The 22379-nt window shown below is 44.5% G+C and overlaps 3 protein-coding genes across 10 annotated transcripts in view; 2 read left to right on the forward strand and 1 right to left on the reverse strand.

The window, feature by feature from the left end:
- The first annotated feature begins 1914 nt into the window (after positions 1-1914).
- Positions 1915-6491, forward strand: LOC142999131 (SLAM family member 9-like). 5 transcript variants are annotated; one of them, XM_076148570.1, is made up of 6 exons: positions 1915-2022; positions 3509-3832; positions 3902-4177; positions 4862-4975; positions 5431-5477; positions 5906-6491. In XM_076148570.1, exons 1-6 carry the CDS (start codon positions 1977-1979, stop codon positions 6071-6073), a joined length of 975 nt encoding a protein of 324 aa, XP_076004685.1. In that variant the 5' UTR covers positions 1915-1976; the 3' UTR covers positions 6074-6491. The 5 variants fall into 5 exon arrangements, with proteins under 5 accessions (XP_076004685.1, XP_076004691.1, XP_076004707.1 ...); XM_076148576.1 differs by having other exon boundaries at positions 5437-5477; XM_076148592.1 differs by lacking the exon at positions 5906-6491 and adding an exon at positions 5688-5813.
- Positions 6492-6628: 137 nt separating this feature from the next.
- On the forward strand, positions 6629-11410 carry LOC142999119 (SLAM family member 9-like). Of its 2 annotated transcripts, none has more exons than XR_012963268.1 (6): positions 6629-7256; positions 8448-8768; positions 9003-9263; positions 9453-9596; positions 9803-9965; positions 10082-10133. XR_012963268.1 is itself a non-coding variant. In XM_076148555.1 (6 exons), exons 1-6 carry the CDS (start codon positions 7199-7201, stop codon positions 10277-10279), a joined length of 1032 nt encoding a protein of 343 aa, XP_076004670.1. In that variant the 5' UTR covers positions 6629-7198; the 3' UTR covers positions 10280-11410. The 2 variants fall into 2 exon arrangements, 1 of the variants encoding a protein (XP_076004670.1); XM_076148555.1 differs by having other exon boundaries at positions 9916-9965; positions 10082-11410.
- Positions 11411-14356: 2946 nt separating this feature from the next.
- kirrel1b (kirre like nephrin family adhesion molecule 1b) overlaps positions 14357-22379 on the reverse strand; it is a 50651-nt gene continuing 42628 nt past the window's right edge. The window contains exons 11-15 of one of the 3 annotated variants that reach the window (XM_076148617.1): positions 21402-21618; positions 21060-21167; positions 19427-19554; positions 18827-18901; positions 14357-17798 (exon numbers count right to left, since the gene is read on the reverse strand). In XM_076148617.1, the coding sequence (XP_076004732.1) occupies positions 17157-17798; positions 18827-18901; positions 19427-19554; positions 21060-21167; positions 21402-21618 (1170 nt within the window). In that variant the 3' untranslated portion in view covers positions 14357-17156. Of the gene's footprint in view, positions 18938-19426; positions 19555-21059; positions 21168-21401; positions 21619-22379 lie in introns of all 3 variants that reach the window. The other 2 variants (XM_076148609.1, XM_076148625.1) reach the window with 2 other exon arrangements.

Genomic DNA, 22379 nt, shown 5'->3' on the forward strand with positions numbered 1-22379 from the left:
CACCTCTCTGCTCGCTAGATGGGGCCTGCTCCTGCATTGGAAATCCTTCACTCCTCCCTCTATTTCACAATGGCTGAGGGATAGGATGTTATTTCTTAAACTCGAGAAAAACAAATACACATGAGGGAGAGGGTCACACTGATAAGTTCTATCACAGACGGCAACCGTTTCTCTCTTACTTCACAGATCTATAGGCTATGCCAGACCAGTGACTGAGAACCTGAACACCGAATGGTTTATTTTTATTTTTCATTTTATCTTATATGCCAGAACGGGGTTGTGTGAATGTGGGGTTGTGTGACTGCTGCGTCGGGTCGGGCCTTAGGGCGGGATTTCCTCTCTTTGGTCTTTGTTCAGGACCAAGACGATGCCTGTTTTCACACCATCCAGAAGTGTCTGACAAGGAGAACATTTGTTTGGAGCAAAGCTACAGGGAGAGAGGGGAAGACGCTCCAGAGACAGTAGTGCCCTGAGTGTACGCATCAGCAATGTATGATCTGGACCTGTTCAGATGAGTTTAATGGCAGCAAGTCCTTCATGGACAGCAACATGGATGAGATGGACTATTTTAATATCGACTTAGACAAGCGAGACATTCTCCTAATATGATAATGTAAGTAAGTATGTAAGAACCAACTTAAGATCTTGGAAGTTTTAAACTTCAAAAGATATTTAGGTAACAGTTGCACAAAATGTCACACAAGCTGGTCAACTTTAATTTTGCCAAAATTTTTGCTGGGAAGCTGTAACACTGTGTATTGGGAATACACACTCACATTCATATGTAAAAGGGATTCACAGAGGGTTTTCAGTTAACAAAACCATTAGGAAATCATCAGGGGAGAGACAGAGACAGAGACAGAGAGAGAGAGAGAGACAGACAGAGACAGAGAGAGAGAGAGAGAGACAGACAGAGAGAGAGAGAGAGAGAGAGACACACACACACACACACACACACACACACACACAGAGAGAGAGAGACACACAGAGATGTTTCAGTTTTTAGAACTCCCCTTGTGGTATTTGTATTTCCTGTTAACACGCTGGTGAAGTTCATGTGGAGTTTTTCTTACACTCACTAACTATCATGTGACAAAGTGAGACGGAGAAAAGCATCAAAGCACACAGAGACTAATATGTGTGTTATACATTGCGGTATACTATAATGTTCTAGTAAAAGTACAAACAAATCTTAGAACACTGTAGCACAACAAAATGGAATGTAGACGATGTTCTGGGTGCTCAGTATATCTGCTGATGGTGGATATTTCTTTGTTTCCCTATGGATGACAGTCGATGCTGTTTAAAAACAGATGTTAGCACGTTAAGCAAGTTCCTGAAGTAGAATTGCACCTTAGTAAGTGTCATTATGACAGGAATTAGTGAGAAGAAGTCAACTTTAATATTACTGAAAGCACTACTGGAAGCAGTTAAGCTCAACTTTCAACATGATGTGTAGCTGTTCAGTCAAATGGCTTTAAGAAAACTGACTAATGGGAGTTTTTGGATCATCACCCAGAGTCACTATATGTTGATGGATGCATTTTATGAAGATTCCTTTCATTTTATCGGTGCAGAAGACAAAACAATGAAGAGGAAAGGTGCAATATTTGTTGAGGAAAATGAGTGATAAGATGAGCAATGATGATGATTGTGAGAGAAACAACTGAAACTGAGGATTATGAAGGTTATGACTATGTTCAAACTGATACAGTTAATTGAATAAAAAATGTGTACATCATAATTTCTTGACTAACATGAGCTCATGTGCCTTAGTGTGTTTTTGCCACAAACGTAATAAAGATTGTGAGGAGTTAATGAGGACGTGTTGTGTTTCACTTCATACAGGAGCAATTTATTATCAGGCGCTGCGTTGAAACAAACCACAGCCCGGTTCAGGCCAGAACTGAAGTATCGTTTAAGAGGAAGTTTCATGATGCTTCCTGATTCAGTGTGTGTGTGTGAGCAGGGCGAGAATGCGGCCCATCGCACTTCTCTTGATTGTGTGTCTGCTGCATCAAGGTAAACCATTCTTTATCTTAAAGGTTTACAGGAAAGGGCAACGGAGTAGCAAAGTGAAGGTTATCAAGCATTATAAAGCGTAAAGATTATGGATCAGTTCAGCTGTTGGTGTTTGTTCATGATTACGAATAAGATTCACAACAATAGTATCTCAATAACATCTCTGTATACATCTAAAACAACCTAAATGAATCTGTTAAAATGATCTGTTGAGGTTAAGGGACATTTTTGAGATCGATTTTGATATAGATAGTTATTATTATTATCATTGTTGAAGAGAGGCAGAGAGCCACAGGAAGAGAGAAAAAGGAGAACTTAGACCCTGAGGCAAAATGTAATGTTCTGTAATGTTCAAGTACATTTCTGCATCGTGTGCCATCAGGAGAGTTAACTCAATACTGTAATTTATCGATATACATTGCCCAGTAATAATTGAGGACTCATTTTGGGCTTTAGGTAAGATAATGATGATTTTATGGGTTAATGTGCGATTATCTTGTGTGTAAAACACATTTACAATTTATATGTAATATAATCACTAAGAAACAAATTATTCTTCAAATAACCAAGTTACATTTCTGTGAGGAAAGAGTTGTTGGTGTGTATGAAGTGTGAAGATGTTAACCAAAAATAACCACGAGTGGAAAAACTGACGGCTGCAGTGTCACTTCCTTTGCTGTAAACATTTGTTGCTGCTGATTATTCCTTCAATCGCAACTTTGTTCATTTTTTGTAACTGTAGTTCTTACATTGTGACTGTACAGGCAGTCCAGCATGACTTTTCTGTACCATCTCTTAGTAAAGACCATGTAGGGCAAGGAAAAGAGCCAAAAACCATCACGACGTTGACGTCATGCTGCGTGTGTGCGTGTGTGCGTGAGTGTGTGTGTGTGCGCGCCACAAATATTAGGTCATTGGCAATATTCATTTCATAAAAAACCTAATTAACATTTTGATGTATGTATTTGATGTGAAATGTGCAGAAAAATAGCACAGAAATCTTTGAAACTCCATTTAACTTTCATTTACCTTGAAATTTAAAATGCCTATTGACAAATGAATGGAGGGTTAAAAAGAAACAGGGTAAAATGACCAAAACACAATAATTGAAAGGTGGACTGCATGAATTTGATTTGTCTGAGGTGGCACATGAAAACAACCGTGTCTGTCTGTCTGTCTGTCTGTCTGTCTGCTTTCTTTGAATGGAATGAAACAACACAAGAGCAACTAACACAAAGGAGAAGGATGGACAGAAATGAGAAAAAAGTTCAAATCAGTGAATCAGTGAAGGTTCTCACTCATCCAGGTTATAGAACACAATTTCTAACAAGAACTGAAGAATCCTCTCAGATTTGGTGAAACGTCTTCAAACCTTTACTAGCCAGTCCAGTTGCCTCAGATCAACTTTCCCCAAATCAGTGGTGGACCAGCCACAAATATATTGACTCAATAAAAAATGTGGTTTTGATATCTGCTGTCATTCCAGGGTCATTCCAGGGTGCTGTGGAGAAGTTTGTACTGAGGGGAGAGGATGTACTTCTGGAACTTCAGAAACCGCTTCCTTCAGAGTTCGATAACTTCCAATGGAAGACTAGTACTATCATCCCACCTGTAGTTTTAGTGAGACCAAATTCGAATCCACTCATCAATCCATCTTACTCAGGACGCGTCGAGTTTTCAGATCAAGATTTCTCTTTACGTCTGAAAAATCTACAAGCCAGTGACAGTGGAGATTTTACTGCAGGATGTATACTCAGTGTTTTTGATCTGTCGGAGGTAATCTCAGCTAAATACAAGGTCACAGTTCAAGGTAGGTAACTTAACATTTCAAATGTCAGTCCAGAGTGGTGTGTTGTTTCTAACCCCCCCTCTTCCACAGAGCCTGTGTCTCCTGTTGATCTGACGGTGACCTCTGTGTCCTCCTCTGAGGACTCCTGTAACCTCACTGTGACCTGCACCACTCTGGGCTCTCACATTAACACCACTTTCAGATGTGACAACCAAACCTGCTACAAGGAGCACGAGACTTCAGAGGTCACCACCACCAACTCTCTAGAGGTCTACTGGTCCCATGGCTTAATCATCTGTAACCACAGCAACCAGGTCAGCTGGACCAACAAGTCCATGGAGGTGAAACCTCCCTGCAAGTCACCAGGTAAGACTAAAGACCAAATTGAAAGTCTATAGTTTTGAAGATTGATAAATAGTATAATTTGCTTTGGATAAAAGCGTCTGCTAAATGACCGTAATGTAATGTAATGTAATAATTACACTTAAAAAGTATAATGGCAGGCCAATCAGTTGTTGTTGTTGCTCTGTAGGTTGGACCTGATTTAATTAAGATCAGTAATTCATTAGTTAAAGGAAAAATAAAGGATAAAGGAGAATTACTGATAACATTCAATAAAACATGTAATGGCTGATTTTAGAATGATTACTTCATAACATTCTCCTGTGCTGTAAATTTGACTTTCTAAATAGTTTTTAACCACTTAACTGACTAAATGATTGTAATGAATGCTAAGAAAAAGAGACAAATAATGCTGGTGACAGCCTGGGCTTCATTAATGTGCTCTCCCCCTCGGCCTGACACCATCTAACAGCTCCTGCCTGCTCCATCTCAATGTCACAGGCAGTTTTGTGTCTGAATATCCTGCTCAGAAAGAAACTGCAGCCACACAGACGTCTGTGATAATCACCATCTTTTGGAGGCTCTGTGCTCTAAACCTGTGACACTTGTCTGTCTGCTGAGCTGTCAGCAGCACAGATGTGACGCAAGTGCAAGACCTGATGCTGTTTGTATTCTCCTGTTTGGAATCTTGTTTTGTCTTTTTTACAGTTCCACTAAAGTCAGGATCACCAGTTGGGCTCATCGTTGGGATCGTTTTTGCCGTATTAGCAGTGTGTGGTGGTGTTTGTGGGAGAGTTTACCTCTATAAGAAACGTGGGAAATGTAAGTTTTAATATCTACTTCATCTTCACTTCAATTTCTTGAGGCTGCAACTACAAGATAAACCAATGAAAATGTTTCTTAATAAACATTTTCATCGGTGAATAATTTCTCTGCTACTGTAGTTTGAGAAGCACCGGCTTAACCCAATGTGTCCACATGTAAATTCAGCATCATCACAGCAGCATCATGGTTAATCAATGTTGTTACAATGATCCAATAATGAAGAATGTAGCTGGATTGGAATGCACGGCCAAGTATCAACACAGTATGAACACCAAACCTTTGTGTTACTTTGTAGAAGCTGAGAGCCGGACATCTACATATTATTGTTATATCTAATTCTCAAATAAATAAATCACATGTTGTGGTGGAAGAAACTTTCCTAAGAAGTTTTGGAAAGCAAAGCCAATTAACTTTTCCCAAGAAATGTTTAACACAGTTTTTTTCTGGCTAAGCTGCAGATGTAGAAGCAGCAGGAGATACTGTGTATGCAGATGTGATGGTAAGACACAATTTGTTTACCATTGCTAATCAGTGAAAAACAGAATTTCACATTTTGAATAATTGATTTTACTTCAGATTTGCAAAATTTAATTCATTTTACTGTAGTGACGTTGGTGTCATTGTTTTTTAAGCTCTGTGATTATAATTTACCTTACAGGACACTTTATACCTGCACACACATCAGTTTGACACTTTGACTTAATTTCAGCACCCACAATAATGGGCCATCTCTTCCAAAAACATGAAAAAGCCTCAAATTGGAACTGGTTTGTTGACTGATGATGATGTCATATGACCTGTGGAGGATATTAAAAATATATCTTTTATTGTTTGACAGTATGGAAATAGTAACTTTAACACCTTATGAGCCATTACGCTCAAAAAATGAACTTTTCTCTGACAATGTTACATCTGTCTTTGTTTCAGAATAACACCAGAGGTGAATCTGTGAATCAGAATCAAGTGGCTGATTCAGACACGAGCATCTACTCTTTTGCAATGAGGCCTTTGGCCCCTGTCCCAGCGGAAAGATCCAGCCAGGCCATACGAGAACCCTCGACTCCAGACACTGTGTACGCTCAGGTCAAGAGATAAACTCACTGATAAGTTCTATCAGAGACGGCAACCGTTTCTCTCTTACTTCACATATCTACAGGCTATGCCAGACCAGTGACTGAAAACCTGAACACCGAACGGTTTCTTTTTATTTTTTATTTTATTTTATATCTCAGGCGGGCCAGGGTTGTGTGAATGTGGTATTCCTTCTCTTTGTTTTTGTTTTGTTTAGTTCTCTTCTTTTCTTCACCACAGCCTATGATGCGATCTGTAGTTGCCTACACTGCTGCTTAATATCATCCTGTAAAAACTGTACCTATGAGATCATCGCATCAACATCACTGATGTCATCCTGGACTCTGAGTCCATAGTACTGTGCCACGTTCTCACAACCTTCAGCGGCCCTGGCTTCCTGCTGTTTCTATTTCAACCTACTTGTACCACATATTGCTTATTTACCTCAGGGCCGTCAAAAAAAGTTAAACAACAATTATAATAATTATACAACCTTCTTCCCTTTTCTCTATCTCTCTCTCCTTTTCCCCCTCTTTCTGTATAAAACACGATCTCCAAAATGTCCAGTATATAATATACAACATTGAAAATAAAATATTTTATTTGGATCTAAATGAAGACTTTTCCATTTGATTGATTGGTTCTTGTCCTTGCTGTCCTTGCTGGTAGGCTGACACGTCCAGTGTCAAGCAGAGAAGGTTTCAAACATCAAACTCCCTGTATTGTCTTTAACAATAGTGAATTCAGGCTTAGTGACTTTATGTTTGAGCAAAAGAGAACGGCAGTAAAGCTGCCAGACAGAAGACGTGACCAAAGGCATCTTTGCACAATGAAGTTTCAGTCCACACTGTCCAAAAAAGGAGACCTGGTGTAGAGCAAAGCACAATACACATGACGGAACATGCTTCTGCCTGCAGTTCAGATGAGGACAGGATACAGTTTGTTCCCCAAATGCCCAGTTCAATGGGTCCAAAACACATCACCTGATCATCTCACATGGCCTCCTTCCTGCTCTTAAGACAAGAACCCGTGCATTCAGTCAACACTTTTTATCTGCTCTCAGTCAGTCACTCTTCAACACCGAGGGGTCCTGAAATCAGAAGCTAGCTCAAAGGCACAAAGGTCTGTGTTTCCCCTCCAGCTGCAGACATGTCAGGGCTCCTGCTATTCCTCAGCATCGCATCAACAGCATGCGTCCTCAAACCAGGTAACCGTTCATATGAAGTTGTTTTCTGTTTCCTAATGTTGCTGAGGCTCTGGCTTGACTTGCATGCCATGTGCTGTTATAGTGCAGCAATGGTTTGTGCTGAAGTGGCGTTGTACTTAAATGCTAACATATCCATTACAAATCAGTGAAGTGATTCAATATTTGAATATTCTAATTTGGAAAACAGAGTCTCAAGTTTAATTTGAATATTTCACTGTGCAAGTATGCAATATTTAAATATCCTGAAGAAGAATTTCACATTTAAAGTCAGGTCAAAGTTAAGTTCAAAGAAACAATTGTAGCAAAGAGATAAGAAGAATATATTATAATAATATAACTTAATATTAGGTTTTGTTTTTCAAATGTTGTACTTTCCAAGCATTGAACAGATTTACGGTTAAAGTTTGTCGCCTGTGGTCAGATGTTGATGGTGGGTGGAACGAATCAAATCATGTTTCTTTGTATAGCGCAATTTCACATTCATAGACGGTTATGGCCAAATTCAACAATAGCAACCAGCAAAAGGTCACAAATTACCTTAAAACCCAGAGAATGCAGGTTTCAATGTAAATGTGTTGTCAAATTCAACAAAAAGATGTGTAAAATGTAAAATGTAAAATGCTAAAACAGACTAAAACTACAAGTACACTTGTTTACTAGTCAACATGCTCATTTCCTTAACATGCTACACGCAACACGTGTGTATGTGTCATTTGTGTGACATAAGTGACACATGTGAATCCACATGTAAAGGCTGTTATCAAGATGAGCATGTTTGTTACTTCCACACCCCTGTTGTCTATGATTAGAACAGGGTTAAATTTAGCTTCCAGTCCACACTTTGCTGCACAAACTGTCCCTTAAGCTGAAGATGTGACGTCATGATAAGGGATACACTTGTTCCGTAATCGATGCTGTTTCATAACAACACAATCATAATTACGTAAGGGCTCGTTCAGCATGAGAAAGCAAATAGCCGAGGCCCCAATGACACAGCAGAGTGTGTAGCAGGCAATAGTGTGTAATCTCATCAGAAATGTGCAAAAGGATTTTATTTCCTCCCAGCTCATTGTCTTCTTTAAAGAAACCTGTCTCTCTGTCTCTCTCTCTCTCTCTCTCTCTCTCTCTCTCTCTCTCTCTCTCTCTATCTCTCTCTCTCTCTCTCTCTCTCTCTCTCTCTCTCTCTCTCAGCCTGGGGTGCAGGTGAACCTATCCTGGCAGTGAAAGGAGGCTCAGTGCAGCTCGGCGTCGAAGCCCAGCTCACAGGCATGGACATCGATTACATTGTGTGGAGATTCAACATTGAGCATCCCGTAGTCAAATACAGCAACGAGTCCAAGAACCCTCTGAAGGTGTACAAGGAGTACGCAAACCGGGCGGCGGTGGACCCCAAAAACTACAACCTGATACTGAGCAACCTCACCGAGCAGGACAACGGGACCTACAGTGCCAGGATCATGGATCATCACGGATATGAGAAAGACGTGGCCAAGCACACACTGGAGGTTCATGGTGAGTTGATGCGAGTAAATATGACTTATTTTTCCATTGCAATACGGGACTATTTGCCGTCCTCAGCCTGTTATTCTTGCGATGCTACCACAGGCTCTTCTCCTAGGCCCCTGCTATTTTCCATGCATATGCTTTCCCTGCAAAACCTGAATGCAACATCAGAAACAACTATCACATCTGGAGTCCCTTTGGTGTTCGTCTCAAGAAAATAATCTTCTTCTTCCTCTCCCTCAGAGCCAGTCCCAGACCTGGACTTCAACATGATGCTTCTCTACTACAACTCCACGGAGGGTTATTGTAACGTTTCGGTGTCCTGCTTGGCTGAGGACAGCTATGTCTCCTACACCTGCGATCTGTACGGCTGCACGGAGGACCAGGTGGTGTTACTCAAACCGTACCTGCTCATGTCCGTCTCCGGAGCAGACGGCACAGTGGCCTGCAATGCCAGCAACCTGGTCAGCGCCAAAAGTCGCTGGGGATACATGAGCGACGTGTGTGAGTATGATTTTAGAGTCGTTTGGGCTTGGCTAAAGATAAACGTCCTAACGTAAGGTGTATCGAAGGTTGAAAAGTTTACTGGAGTATAAGTTTATTAGCTCTTGTAATCTACCTGAGTATTTCTATTTTGTGCGACTTTGTACTGCACTATATTTCATGACAGAACGTCTCCCTCTCCCATGTCAGGCACAGAGGAAGTGACTTCTCAGCTCACATCTCTGCTCATGGCTGTACTTGGTCCCACCCTGATCGTCCTGGACGTCATCACCCCCATTCTCCTCATCGGGCTCTTCCTCTACTGCCTCCTCATCAGACCAAAACACACTGGAGGTACTGCATGTCTGAAACTACTTTTATTACGATTTTCTTTTTCGATTGGTTTGGTTTATAGCATGAAACCTTGTAGAGGTAAACAGCAGCACTTGTCTTTGTTTTGTGATTTTCTTTGTCAGGATTGTCTTGGGGTTTTGCAGTTTCTTGTGCTTTTGCATATGAAAACATCTCATTTAACAAACATTTCTTACTCTGACTTGCAGCTTTGCAGCGTGAATCCAAATCTGTTGGGCAAACAAAGACAGATTTTGCTGTGATGACTTAGCAGCTGTTGCATGAAATACAAATCACTCAAACACTTTTCTACAATCCACAGACCTAAAAACCATGGAGCTGAAGAGCAAATCTTTCTTTGCTTCTGTTCAGGTAGGAATATCAGCATGCCCCCCTCATCACAACACCCCATGCTTCCATTTCTACTGACAACCATCACTTGTTCCTCCTCTGTTAACCTGTCTGTTGTCGTTTCGTATCTCTGACAGTTGCTGCATGTGCACGAGTTCGAGGAAGTGCTTAAGGATCCGACTCTGCCAGATTATTTAAAAGGAGCAGCCATTTACAGCATATCCAGGGGCCGAACTCCTGCGCTGCCAAAGTTTGGACTTACTACAGAGCAGCACACAGACAAGCACACAGACAAGCACACAGACAAGCACACAGATGTGCTGGTTGATCTATAACCTCGTTGGATTCATCTCTACATGCATAAACTCTTGATGAAAGCAGAAGCCTTACCAAAGTTGAGGCTGAAGAATGTGTGTGGAGTCGTGTCCTGACGAGTCCATCATCTTCAGAGTCCATCATCTTCAGAGTCCATCATCTTCAGAGGGAGGAAGGAGGCAGCTTGGATCATGAAGGCATCAGGGCACAGTGACAAAATGTCAAGAGGTCATTTACATTCTTAAAAAGAAATGTACAAAATATTATATTTACTGTGCATTCTCATTTGACTGATTATATTAGGACTGCACAAAAATCCTATTAATATTAATTTATGTTGTGAAGTTCATGTTAGACCAATGGTCTCTAAGATATTACACATGGATCTAAGGTTTTGCCCTTCAATCATATATAGTGGGCCAATCAATGTTTTTTGTAAAGATAGTCGGACATATGCTGGAAGTTGAGGGTTAATTTAGAAAGAATTCACATTTATGAGAAACGTATTAACCCTCTGCAATCCACCCAAGCTTAATCCAAACCACTGATTGTCTTAACACTCAGACAGTTGTTGGATGGTCAGGTGGAGTCTGAGCACAAATCTTTTAATATTGTTTTTCTGCTTTACTGACGGGGGCTTCGGCTGGGACTCACAGAGAGTCTGTGGGTGTTAGGGTGTGAATGCAGATCAAACTTGCTCATTCTAATGCGGTTCAATTTCCTCAGTGTGATCTCATCTGGATGCAGCAGATAATCCAGAGCTGAGTAAGAGAAACGATGATTGACCGTTTAATGAATAAGACTGAGCGCTTTGGGCAGAACTGCAGGAATTCAACAGAGAATTCAAGCTTATTTCCAATTATTCTCAGGCTCTTTTGCAAATAATTTGGCCAATATTTTCATTTCAAGTGTGGGCTGTACATTGTATCAGACTTAAAGTCATTTAGAGTGATAAGCTCCCAGGATGCTATATTGTGAATCTGTTGAATATCATATGTGTTTGTTATATAAAGCATATCATAACATATCAGTACCATCATATAATGATATACTGACATGCTGGACTGACATTAGCCTTTGGTGTGATAGCATATGCTGGTTTGTTTGACTTCATATTCATGCGTACCTGTTTACGGCACTCAATAAATGTTGTGAAGAGAACTCTTTTCTTTCTTAGGTATGACGTATGAAGCAAAATACTGTGGCTTAGAGTTTCACCTATGTGTGTGTTTGTGTGTGTGTGTGTGTGTGCTGCAAGCTATTCTAAGATCAATGCGCTCCCATTTATTGTAAATATAACACACTGCTGAAGCTTTGGCGATGTTATTTCACTTTGTTATTTCTGTCAAAAGTCACACTTAAACATATTGAATATTGGAATGAAACCTGTTATCGTCAGCGTCTTTATAATCTGACATTAGCAACAAGCCCATAATAGTCCAACTCAAATGTGTCCTGTCCTCTCTCACAGACCAGACGAGCACGGTTCAACCAAAGAGCAACATTATTCACTGCTTCAGCATCAGCACATCCTCTCCAATCATGACCTGCTGTACATCTTCATTTCCTCCCCTCACACACGCCCCGCTGCTCTCCCACCACAAGATGGCAGCAGCACAAAACATAAAAAACCCGAGCCCCTTGACAACTTCTCCACCTTAAGACACAGAACCACAGAGCCAGTGACATCATCTGCGGAGGGACAGAGGGTGTGCGAAGGACAAATGTCTTGAGATGCATTACATCACTCTCCACTAATATGATAATATATCTCGGGCGCTGAGTGCGGTGCCAAGCATGAGAGGGCCATAATCCATACAACGGCTGCCTCAAATGGGAACAAGGGGATAAAATGGAAGTGGTGGAGGTGAGGAGGGGGGTCTAGTGGCGTCTGGAGCGTCATGCTGAAGGTTATCCAGACATTCATCCTCAGTGAGAGCAGGAGGAGAGAGGAGATGATGATCACTGTCGCACCAAGTAAAGCTGAAGCCTCTAATGCTTCCTGTCTGTCTGCTGCACTTCTTTCCCTTTCTCCAATATGTGTTGTTTCCGTGCTTTGCCTCTCTTCCTCCCTCTCTCCTGTGATCCAGAGGAGAGGAGAGGAGAGGAGAGAATAGAAGAGGAGAGAAGAGACGAAAGGAGAGGAATGAGGAGAGACAAGACGTGACCTGAGAAAAGAGGAGAGGAGAGGAGAGGAGAGGAGAAAAGAAGAGAGGAGAAGAGAAGAGAAGAGAAGAGAAGAGAAGAGAAGAGAAGAGAAGAGAGGAAAGGAGAGGAGAGGAGAGAAGAGAAGAGAAGAGAAGAGAAGAGAAGAGAAGAGAAGAGAGGAAAGGAGAGGAGAGGAGAGGAGAGAAGAGAAGAGAAGAGAAGAGAAGAGAAGAGAAGAGAAGAGAAGAGAAGAGAAGAGAAGAGAGGAGAGGAGAGGAGAGGAGAGAAGAGAAGAGAGGAGAAAAGAGAAGAGAAGAGAAGAGAAGAGAAGAGAAGAGAAGAGAAGAGAAGAGAAGAGAAGAGAAGAGAAGAGGAGAGAAGAGGAGAGGAGAGAAGAGGAGAGAGGAATGAGGAGAGGAGGAGAGACTAGACGCGACCTGAGAAAAGAGAAGAGGAGAAGAGAGGAGAGGAGAGGAGAGGAGAGGAGAGGAGAGGAGAGCCTATGAAATGATATCAAGTTGCAGCGATATTATGAAATAAAGCATAAAAGAGCTTTCATAACCCAAAGATTGCAGCAGCGCCGTGTTGTAAAATGAAGGAGCCTTTAGCAGCGGTCTTATGAAAGCCGTGTCGTCTTTTATTTTCTGTAATACTGTGGAAAAATAATTACAATCTGGAAAAGAAAACACACACAGAAGGTGACGTGGAAATAACAACAAAAGAAATCAATAATATCTTGAATGTTTTGTACAGAACAAAACACAAACTTGAAGGCATAACAACAATATATAGGGATACAAAAGAAAGAACTGCAGGATATGGAGAGTATATAGGCTCACACACACACACACACTCAAGTGCACTAAGGAATCCTTCGTACTGTACTGATCGTTTCCTTCTTACCAGCAGAAAATCGACTCACACTCGCCGGCCTCTTGTCGTCTTACAGCCTCCTGTCGTCTTCATCAGGGTTTGACTGATGTGGGGTTTTTGTTTGAAAGCCAATAGCAACACAAATCTGTTTGTTTGTTCTAAATAATAAGCTCTATTTACTTGCGTTCAAGTACATTTGATACACTCATGCTGTCATTTCTGTTCATGTTGCACTGAATCTTTGTGCCACATGGGTCACTGGAACACTAACACACAGTTCTGTAAACGTCTCTACTTGTTAAGGCAGCTGACCTGTTAATGGCAAGGCAGCGCTAAGATTAAAAGTAGAGGCGGTCAGGAGGCGATAATACAACGTTTGATCACTGATAGTGGCTCCAAATATCGGTCAAACCCGGATATCTCTGCAGCTGTGCAGGCTGTCAGCACACACACACACACACACACACACACACGCATGTCCACAAGCACGGAAATGAATGCACACGTCACACACGCGCATAGTAAACACAAAGGGCTGCTGCATTTGTTTGTCTGCTCTGTTTGTTTTTTTTGCACAGTCTTTGGGTATAAACTGAAGACTCCAGAATGTGGAAATGGACGCCGAGTCGCTCTTTACCGGGGACGGTGCAGCGCGGCGTGGAGGACTCTGCTGGGGATCCTGGCCTGCTTCTGGGCCCGGTCCACACACAGTTTTGCCTTTTCGTGGCTGTGCAGTCTTTGTGGCCACAGAGCCCCCCCCCCCCCCAAAATCAAATAAAACACTGCATATAAAAATTTAGTGTTCGCTTCTTCCACCGGCGATGAAACACTACAGAGAAAATAACACTTAAAACACTGATTTTCATAGAAAGGAAGGCATTCATGAGTTGAATGAACACGCAGGATGGAATGAGGAGAGCTCAGGAGCTGTACTGTGGATTCTACAACAATGGACTGTACAAAGCTGGAGAGGAAACTGCCCCGCGTGTGATAATGGGGAAGAAAAGTTGGTATTTTGGAAGAGGGCGATAGTGGAAAAAGCTTTACGATGCTGTGACATGTTTTTCGACCTCGACATCAAGCTGCTATTAATGTCAAACCCTGCTGATGGATACGCACAGGGACGCCAAGCAGACACGCAAAGTCACGGAGTGAAGCAAACACCTCCAGAACCCAATCCAAGTCACATATTTCTCCATCGCTAAACCAAAATGTGAATAACGATTTTTTGCATTTCTGGCATCCATGGTGTCTTTTACATATTTATGCGGCGCCCCGTCGGTAACAGACGGTGAAAAGTTGCAGTTCAAGGCCGTCAACTTTGCTCTGCCCTGACAAAGTGCGTCTCCTTTGGCCTCCTCCTGCGTCAAACTTGCTCTTTTCCCCTCCACAAGGTCACGACGCCGCCGCCGCAAGTCTGATGCGAAACACTGCAGCTACAACTCTGTAAAAGGGTTGTAAAGAGGTAATGGTATGCAGCACCAAGGCTGTGAAAACCATATAAATTTACAAGGGTGCGCTGCTCCATCTGCCGGGCCTTTTCCCCCACAACTCCCCCAATCTGTTTATGAAGTGACCTTGGAGTTACAAGGTTCCATCTGATCGTTTGGTCAAAAAAAAAAAAACGAGTTATTTCACGACGTAAGCAGCAGCTCTGCAGGCGGCGCTGAAGTGTCCAAAAAGTGATAATAGTGATTTTACTTTATTGCCCTTCAGCACAAACCCTAAAGGAAGATGGAGTGAAGATGTGTCTCTCCTCTCCCGTCTCTGATCATCTGCTAAATGTGCCCAACAGAGAAGAAAGAAATAAGATGTTCTCTTTCGATTCCGGGTTGACACCTTCAAAGGGGACAAACAAGGAACTTTGATGCGCAAAAGAGGAAGGTGGGTTGAGTTTTGCTGCAGGGAATACAGAGGCAACTCCTCCGAGCTGAGCTGGGAGCAGACGGAATCTGATAACCTCCAGCTCGGGACACAAAGAAGATCCAAGCCTTCAATGGAGTCCAAACCCAAGAAACGCTTGTCAACGTCAGAGGTGACGTAACACAATTCAGAAGTTGCGATTTTTAGGAGTCAAAGTGCCAGATCATTTAAAGAGTAAACGTTTCTTTCCTCTCTGGCCGGCTGCACGTCAGTCAGGTACAGAACGATGGAGTCCATGTAGTAACACTGACACGATACACTGGAATAAGCTGGGATATGAAACACTTCCATGTTCTGTTGGGATAAGGAAACCAGAATACTTACACACACACACACACACACACACACACACAGTAAATATATACCAAATATGTACCAAATGAGCTAGATTAGATTAGAAGCCTGTGTCCTTCCTTTTGATATGTTCGATCGCTCGCTCCACCTCATTGCTTTAAAAATTCTCCATCCTTCATTTTGAATGTCGTCGACTTTTTGAAAAAGGCAATCCAGTCAAAAGCCTGGAAGTCAAGGGAAGAGCTTCATTCCAAACAGAGTCCACCTCCACGTGCGACGCTCCATCTGGAGGGACACGCAGCGCTCTGGGATGAAGCTCTTCACATCCTCTAGTCTACAGTTTCTACTCTAAAGCACCGGCCGTCTTCAGCAAGAAACTCCAAACGTTTCCGACGACGACGACGGCCGCGTCAACACGTATACTTCTGAACATTTAAAAAGTGAATGTCACCCAAAACTCTGAACCTTTGGTCCACAACTCCTTATAAAAATACTATAAAATGTTTCTGAATGCCTTTTTTTTTTGTATATGTTTCGGTATAAATATGGAAAAGAACTTCTAATCTACTGTGCAAGTGAGAGAAACAAATGCTTTTGGAAACTTAAGGAAGGGGGAGGTATTCTTTTGTACAAACTGCAGAAATTCAGCGGATGCAGACGCGACCTGACCACAGCCAAGAGAGACACAAACACTGTGACAGCTTTGACCTCAAGGGAAAGCATAGGGAGAGAAAGCCATCAGGATGAGAGAAGAATGATAGAAAGATGAAGGAAGGAGCATCCAGACGCGCTCGCTACAGCTCCCGTCTCATCCAGAACACACACACACACACACAAACACAGACACACACACACACACACACACACTCAGCGTCGTGAGTGTGTTGGCGCGCCGTACCACCTGCAGAAGCTTTGTCCCACTTTATTCAAGGCAGAGCGTGTGTGTGTGTGTGTCACGGCCTGTGAGAGGGGGGGAAAGGGGTCAAAGGTGCCTGATATACGTCGTCCAAGCTGCCGCGTCGCTCTGATGTATAAAAACACACACACACACACACACACACATGTCTCTGAAGAGTTTACACAACGGAAGAGTCTGAAAATTATAAAAAGTCGCAGCTGAGGAGTTTTTTTTTGTACGTTTCTGTTTACTGCATCACGCTGGAAGCTGTTTAGGTTTGTAGAAGGAGATTCCAGTTATTTACAGAGATGCGATGGAAGGAAAATGCGTTGCACAGAGATGATGTGGAAGCCTGAAGCGCTGCAGGTGCTCCTTCGGCTCCCTCACACTCCTCTTCTTCACCGTCTTCAAAGTGCTCTCGTCCTCTCGCTCCTTCTCTCTTGTTTCTCTTCTTCTCTTGATTGTGGCTCTCGCTGTGGCTGCCCGTCGGAGCGCCGCACTCACACACACACACACACGACTCGCCGGCGTGTGTGAGTGCCCGTATTGCTGCTAACTACTGTATGCGATGCTGCCAGCTGATGTGTGTTGTTGCGCCGATGCTCAGAAAATGGCACAAACTCCATGCACTGATAACAGAGAACTTCATCCCCGATGCTCATGTGTAGAAAGGCAGGAGTGTGTGCGTGTGTGCGTGTGTGTGTTATGTCTGTGTTTGTGTGTGTTAAGTACTCCTGCTGTCAAAACGTCCCGAGTGTTTCTCACACATGAGTCTGCATCCTCTGTGTGTGTCGGCTGGAATAGTCAGAGGGCGGAGACGAGTAGGAGAAGCGGGTGGAGCTTCCGTACTTCCCCAGTCCCGTTTCAGGACTCTGACTCTGACTCTGACTCTGACTCTGACTCGGCCCCGGCCCCGGCCCCGGCCCCTGACTCGTCCCTTGTCCCGTGGGATACATCTCGTAGGCCGGACCCTCCTCTATGTGCGGAGCAAAGCCCATGCGGTAGCTGGGATACTGGGAGGGGTAACCGTAGTTGTCATAGGCCATCTGGGTGTTGTTGTCCAGCAGGCCGCAGTCTCCGGGGTAATCAGGCGACTGCAGCGGAGGATTGGGCGGCGCCTGCTGACTCTGCGCCACCCTGGAGAAGGTGTTGAACTGGGCGTAGTTGGCGTGGGACATCCTGGAAGGGGGTCGGGGGTCGTAGCACCCCGCCCTCGAGCCGGGCACTGAGCTGGGAGGCACCGACCCGCTCGTGGCGCCCGCGGGCCCGGTGGACGCGGCGCCGGCCGGGTTGCCGCTCGGGTTCTGGGGGCGGAACTCTCCCTGGTAGTGGATGGCGCGGGACTGAGGGCGCGCCTCATCGTGGGTGGTGGCTCGGACGTTATAGTAGCCGTTGGTTGGATCCTGAGATCAGAGGAAAGAGTTTAGAGATGACAATCCAGATGCACAGGAAGCAGATATGTTAGCAGAGGAAGTCCTGACGCGTTTAGAGAGGAAGAACTAAGCAGGATATGAGGATGCTCACACAAAAGAATGTAATAAACCTGTCCTATGTAGCATCTGTCCCATTTCAGACTGCTGAGGCTCATCAGTGCTCATAGCATGAACAAACAGCAACAGGGTGTGTATGCCTATGATCGTTACCGTGGTTACCTTACAGATAATAATGGGACACAAGCACCATTAGGACACAACAAGCGTTCAGCTCAGTTTATGATCAGGTGCGTTCATTCACTCCTTCATGATGTCATCTCAGGTGGGCTCCTGGTAAATCAGAGTTTTATTAGCTTTGAAACTAATTTGAACCCAAAACAATATGAAAAACCCTGCAGAACTCCAGCCTTTATGTGTGTGAGGAGACCTGAGACAGCGGGCGAAAGCGATCGATTACACGCCCGGATAAACAACCTGCGGGACGCCTCGCCGAGGACGAGCAAATCACTCACAGCTGTTTTCCTTTTTGGATAATTAAAGCTGTTTTGAGGAGGAAACACAGCTAGGTGGCTAAGAAATCGCTGACACGTCTCGCTGGCTGACCGCCGGCCGTAAAGTCCTCGCCGTCAATCTGCGCTCTGTTTTTATTCTGCCTCCACGCTCACCGGTGTTTAAGTTCACAAATAATCAATCACCGCCGGCTTCATTTCAAAGCATTTGTGCTCCGGCGGGTTCTGGACTCTGCTGTTGGGTTTGGTGCTCCTACTGGACAAGCTGCACCTTTTTATACTTGAACTAAAGCATCAGAGGGTGTGTGTGGCTTTAAATGTCATGCTAACCTACAGATTCTACACCGATTTGCTAGGAATCAGATGAATACACAGACCAGGAATGAGCAGTGACTGGTGTGTGTGATGCCGGTGTGCCATGCCAGGTGATAACGTTAATGATGTCTTTCCGAAATCCAAATCCTTCCCGTGCGGAGGCCAAACCGTTACCTTGAGCTCGTACTCCTCGCGGGCGTCGCCGTCGCTCCTCATCTCCTGCTTGAGGTCCATGTCGTCTTTGAACGGCTGAGTGGAGGGAGAGAGGGAGACAGAGGGCAGAAACTAAACCGTCAAAACGACAAAACGCACAGACGGAGAGAGGGAGGGTGAAGAGAAAGCAACGTGGGAGGGAGGGAGGGAGGGAGGAGGGAGAGAGGGAGGGGGAAGAGGAAAAGATGGTTTCAGCTTGATCGTCCCAAGAGAGCGGAAGGATGAGAAATGGTTCGGTCCACGTGTCGCGTCGCTCTGCTTCCCTCTGCACTGTCCAGGTCCGGGCAAAGAGGAAGATGGCTCCTCACTGCACACACCGCCATGTCTGTGTACAGCCTGCGCCAGTGTGTGTGTGTGTTTTTGTTTTGAATGTTCGAATGTGTTTGTAATTGTTGTCCGTTGCCATTTGCGTCGACGTGTGTATGTGTGTGTGTGTGTGTGTGTGTGTGTGTGTGTGTGTGTGTGTGTGTTAAAGCCTGCTGACCCATACGCCTCCTCCTCCTCCTCCTCCTCCTCCTCCTCCTCCTCAGCCCCCGGTGACTCTGACGGCCGTCTACTCACCGAGTACATGGCCTTGACCATGCGGGTCGCCGTGGAAACGTTGGTTGCCTCCTCCTCCAGACTGTGGGTCTCTTTGTTGACGGTCTCCACTTTGATGTCTGGCTTACCCAGCGTGACCCCGCGGCGACCTGGAAGGAAACAGCACGTCTGGATGAACGAGGAGGAATTAGCAGTTTACTCGAGGTGTTTAGATGAAACTGGCTGTGCTCTCTTCCTTTCTCCGCCTTCTTTCCTTTTCTTTCTTGTGTTTCACCGAGCGGTTTGGCATCTCAGCACACTGAGCTGGCAGAGAGAAGCTCAGATGCCAGTTTGTGCTTAGATGAGGAAAATGTCTTCTCAATGCTCAGTAAGTTTGTTTATCTCTACAAAAAATAGGAACATTTATGACTTCCTCTCATTGTTCCTCAGAGCTGGAGACAGATGTAGGACCGCTAAAAGATGAGCGGAGGGAATGGATTGATTGATAGATTGATCACTTAATGTTTCACTCCGGCGTGACAGGAAACAGTTTCTTACTCTGCGGACAGTCAGAGGTCGGAGGTCAGTGGTCAGATGCTGCCGACTATTCTGCCATCACACACAGATGACGGAGACGAAGCGGCAGCATCAATATCGCTCTAAATATAAAGATAGATTATCGCACGGCATCTTTCCTTCCTCTTCCTCTTCCTCTTCCCCTCATCGATTAGCTTCCAGGTATTCTGCAGGTCTGTGTTCACCCGAGGAAGACGAAATCTACAGATCTATAGCTTCTATTTCTCAGAGAGGAATTGGAGGCTTCTCTGTATGATAACACAACATGGCTTTACTTCACACATCCTCAAAGCAAACTGGTCAATATTTGTGAACACGATCGACTCGCTCTCTCTCTCTCTCCCCCCCCCCCGAGGCAGGAAGGAAGGAAGGAAGGAAAGAGAAAAAAAAGTCAAGATTGAAATCTGCAAAGTCTGCAGCTGCAAATGACAGAGTGCTTATCTGCAGCGACGCCACGTTGGTTTGAGTTTTCATTTCCCGATGATTTTCTATTTTTTCTATTTCCCTGCTTGACTTGTGTTATCAGCTCAGAAACAGGAAATGCACCCTTATCCCCTGAAAATCCCCCCGGGGACTCTGCCAGTCACCTTCATTGTCTTCCCTAATTCTTCATTTGGTTGGGGGCTTAAAAGGAGGCGAGCTGAAGATGACGCACGCTCCCGTCTCAGCGCTGCGGCGGCTTGTGGTTTGTGTTTATAAATACTAATTGGATCACCTAAAGATGCAGAAATAACACATCTGAGTTCATCTGTTAAACACTATTCACCTTTCAGGGCTCTTGTTTGCTGCTGGGGTATTTATGTTCTTTATCTGGTGTGAGCGGCATACAAATACGTCTTATGAAAAACAAACCTATACAATCACATGTCAGGAGAATCAAAGGAGAAATGTACCGTGGGCGTTTAGAGGCGCTTTGCCACATTATATGAATATTCATTAATCTCATTTGAATGATGTACGGCTGGCATATGGTTCTTTCTTCAGGAGAGGAGATGGAGGAATGACAGCGAGAGAGAGGGGGAGAGAGAGAGAGAGAGAGAGAGAGAGAGAAGGACTGACACACACACACACAGAATAAAGAAGCACTGTGTTCACTCACTGCCTTTGCGTTGGCGGTAGAGGAAAAAGGCGAGCGCCACGAGAAACATGAGCAGCAGGATGGAGGATCCCACCGTTCCACCGGCTATAATTCCCACTGGAACAATCTCTGAAACACACACAAGGACAGGGGGTTGAGGCTGAGGGGCAGCTGCTGGCTCAGTGTACACACACCTGCGTGGATGCTGTGACGCTGTGATGCTTAAACTCAGAGGGGAACGATACGACAACGGCAAATATCAGAGGATTCAAACCCAGGACTCTAAAACTAAATCATCATAAACATTAAAGACTTGGATACATCAGAATCAAGCCACGCCCCCATTTCCCCCTCCCCTCCTACCCGTCTCCTCCAGGGTGATGATCATGGTGCCGGGCCCAAAGGAATTCCAGGCGGTGCAGTTGTACGGCGAGTGGAAGTCTGACTCCATGACGTTGTTGATGGTGAGGGTGGAGAGGACGGCGCCGCCCTGCGACGGAGGCTTGCTCTGCTCCACCGTGTAGCGCTCCATCAGCGTGCCTCGCTCCTTCTCCCACACGTTCTCCTTCCACGCCCACACCTGCAGACACCGTCACAAACGCTTCAGTGTGTGCAGAGCTGAGGTTTACTCTTCTTTGCCTGATAATGGCCGCGTTAAGTGACACGCGTCAGAGAGCGGGAGGTTCAGGCTGAGAGTTACTCTTCACATTCTGAGGCTTAGTTCTGAGACAAGGTGAGTCGCTGGACATCCCCACATTTACGGCCTCATGGGGGCTAATTCATAAAGCACGGCGGCAGATTTAATGCGTCTTTAAGGGCAAACTGCATCACACAACCACGTTTCCCCCATAAACTCACATCACCGGCCTTCTTTTTATCGTTTGCCCCTGAAACAGGCATTAACTGCCATATTTCCTCATTTACAGGCATAAAACACAGAAATGAAGGGCCGGTTCAATCGGTCAATGTCCTGGGTGATGTTTGAAACATTTACATCCCAGCCATCTCATCTACAAACTGGACCGCTAATCGGTGTGTTTACCACCTGGAGAGCACTTTGCAGTCGGCACTCGCCCTCAACCTGGAGAGATCCGCACACGGAAAACATCTGTCAATCTATAAATCCATACGGGGCAACGCAGCGAGACGCCCGGCGCTGATGAAGATGCTTTATCTTTCATCTCATCCCTGTGTTTCATTTGCCTGATTTGTATCTGTGTGACGTCTTTACGGCCGGTATCAGCACATTTCCCCTCAGGGATCAATAACATTAATGTCACTTTATCTTATCTGATATGGTATTAACCGCAGTGGACTTGCTTACAGATGACAGCACACAGA

Source organism: Genypterus blacodes, unplaced genomic scaffold (genome assembly GCF_046128005.1).
Source record: "Genypterus blacodes isolate CSIRO-AG114 ecotype Tasmania unplaced genomic scaffold, CSIRO-AGI_Gbla_v1 ptg000005l_1, whole genome shotgun sequence".
Lineage (NCBI taxonomy): Eukaryota > Metazoa > Chordata > Actinopteri > Ophidiiformes > Ophidiidae > Genypterus > Genypterus blacodes.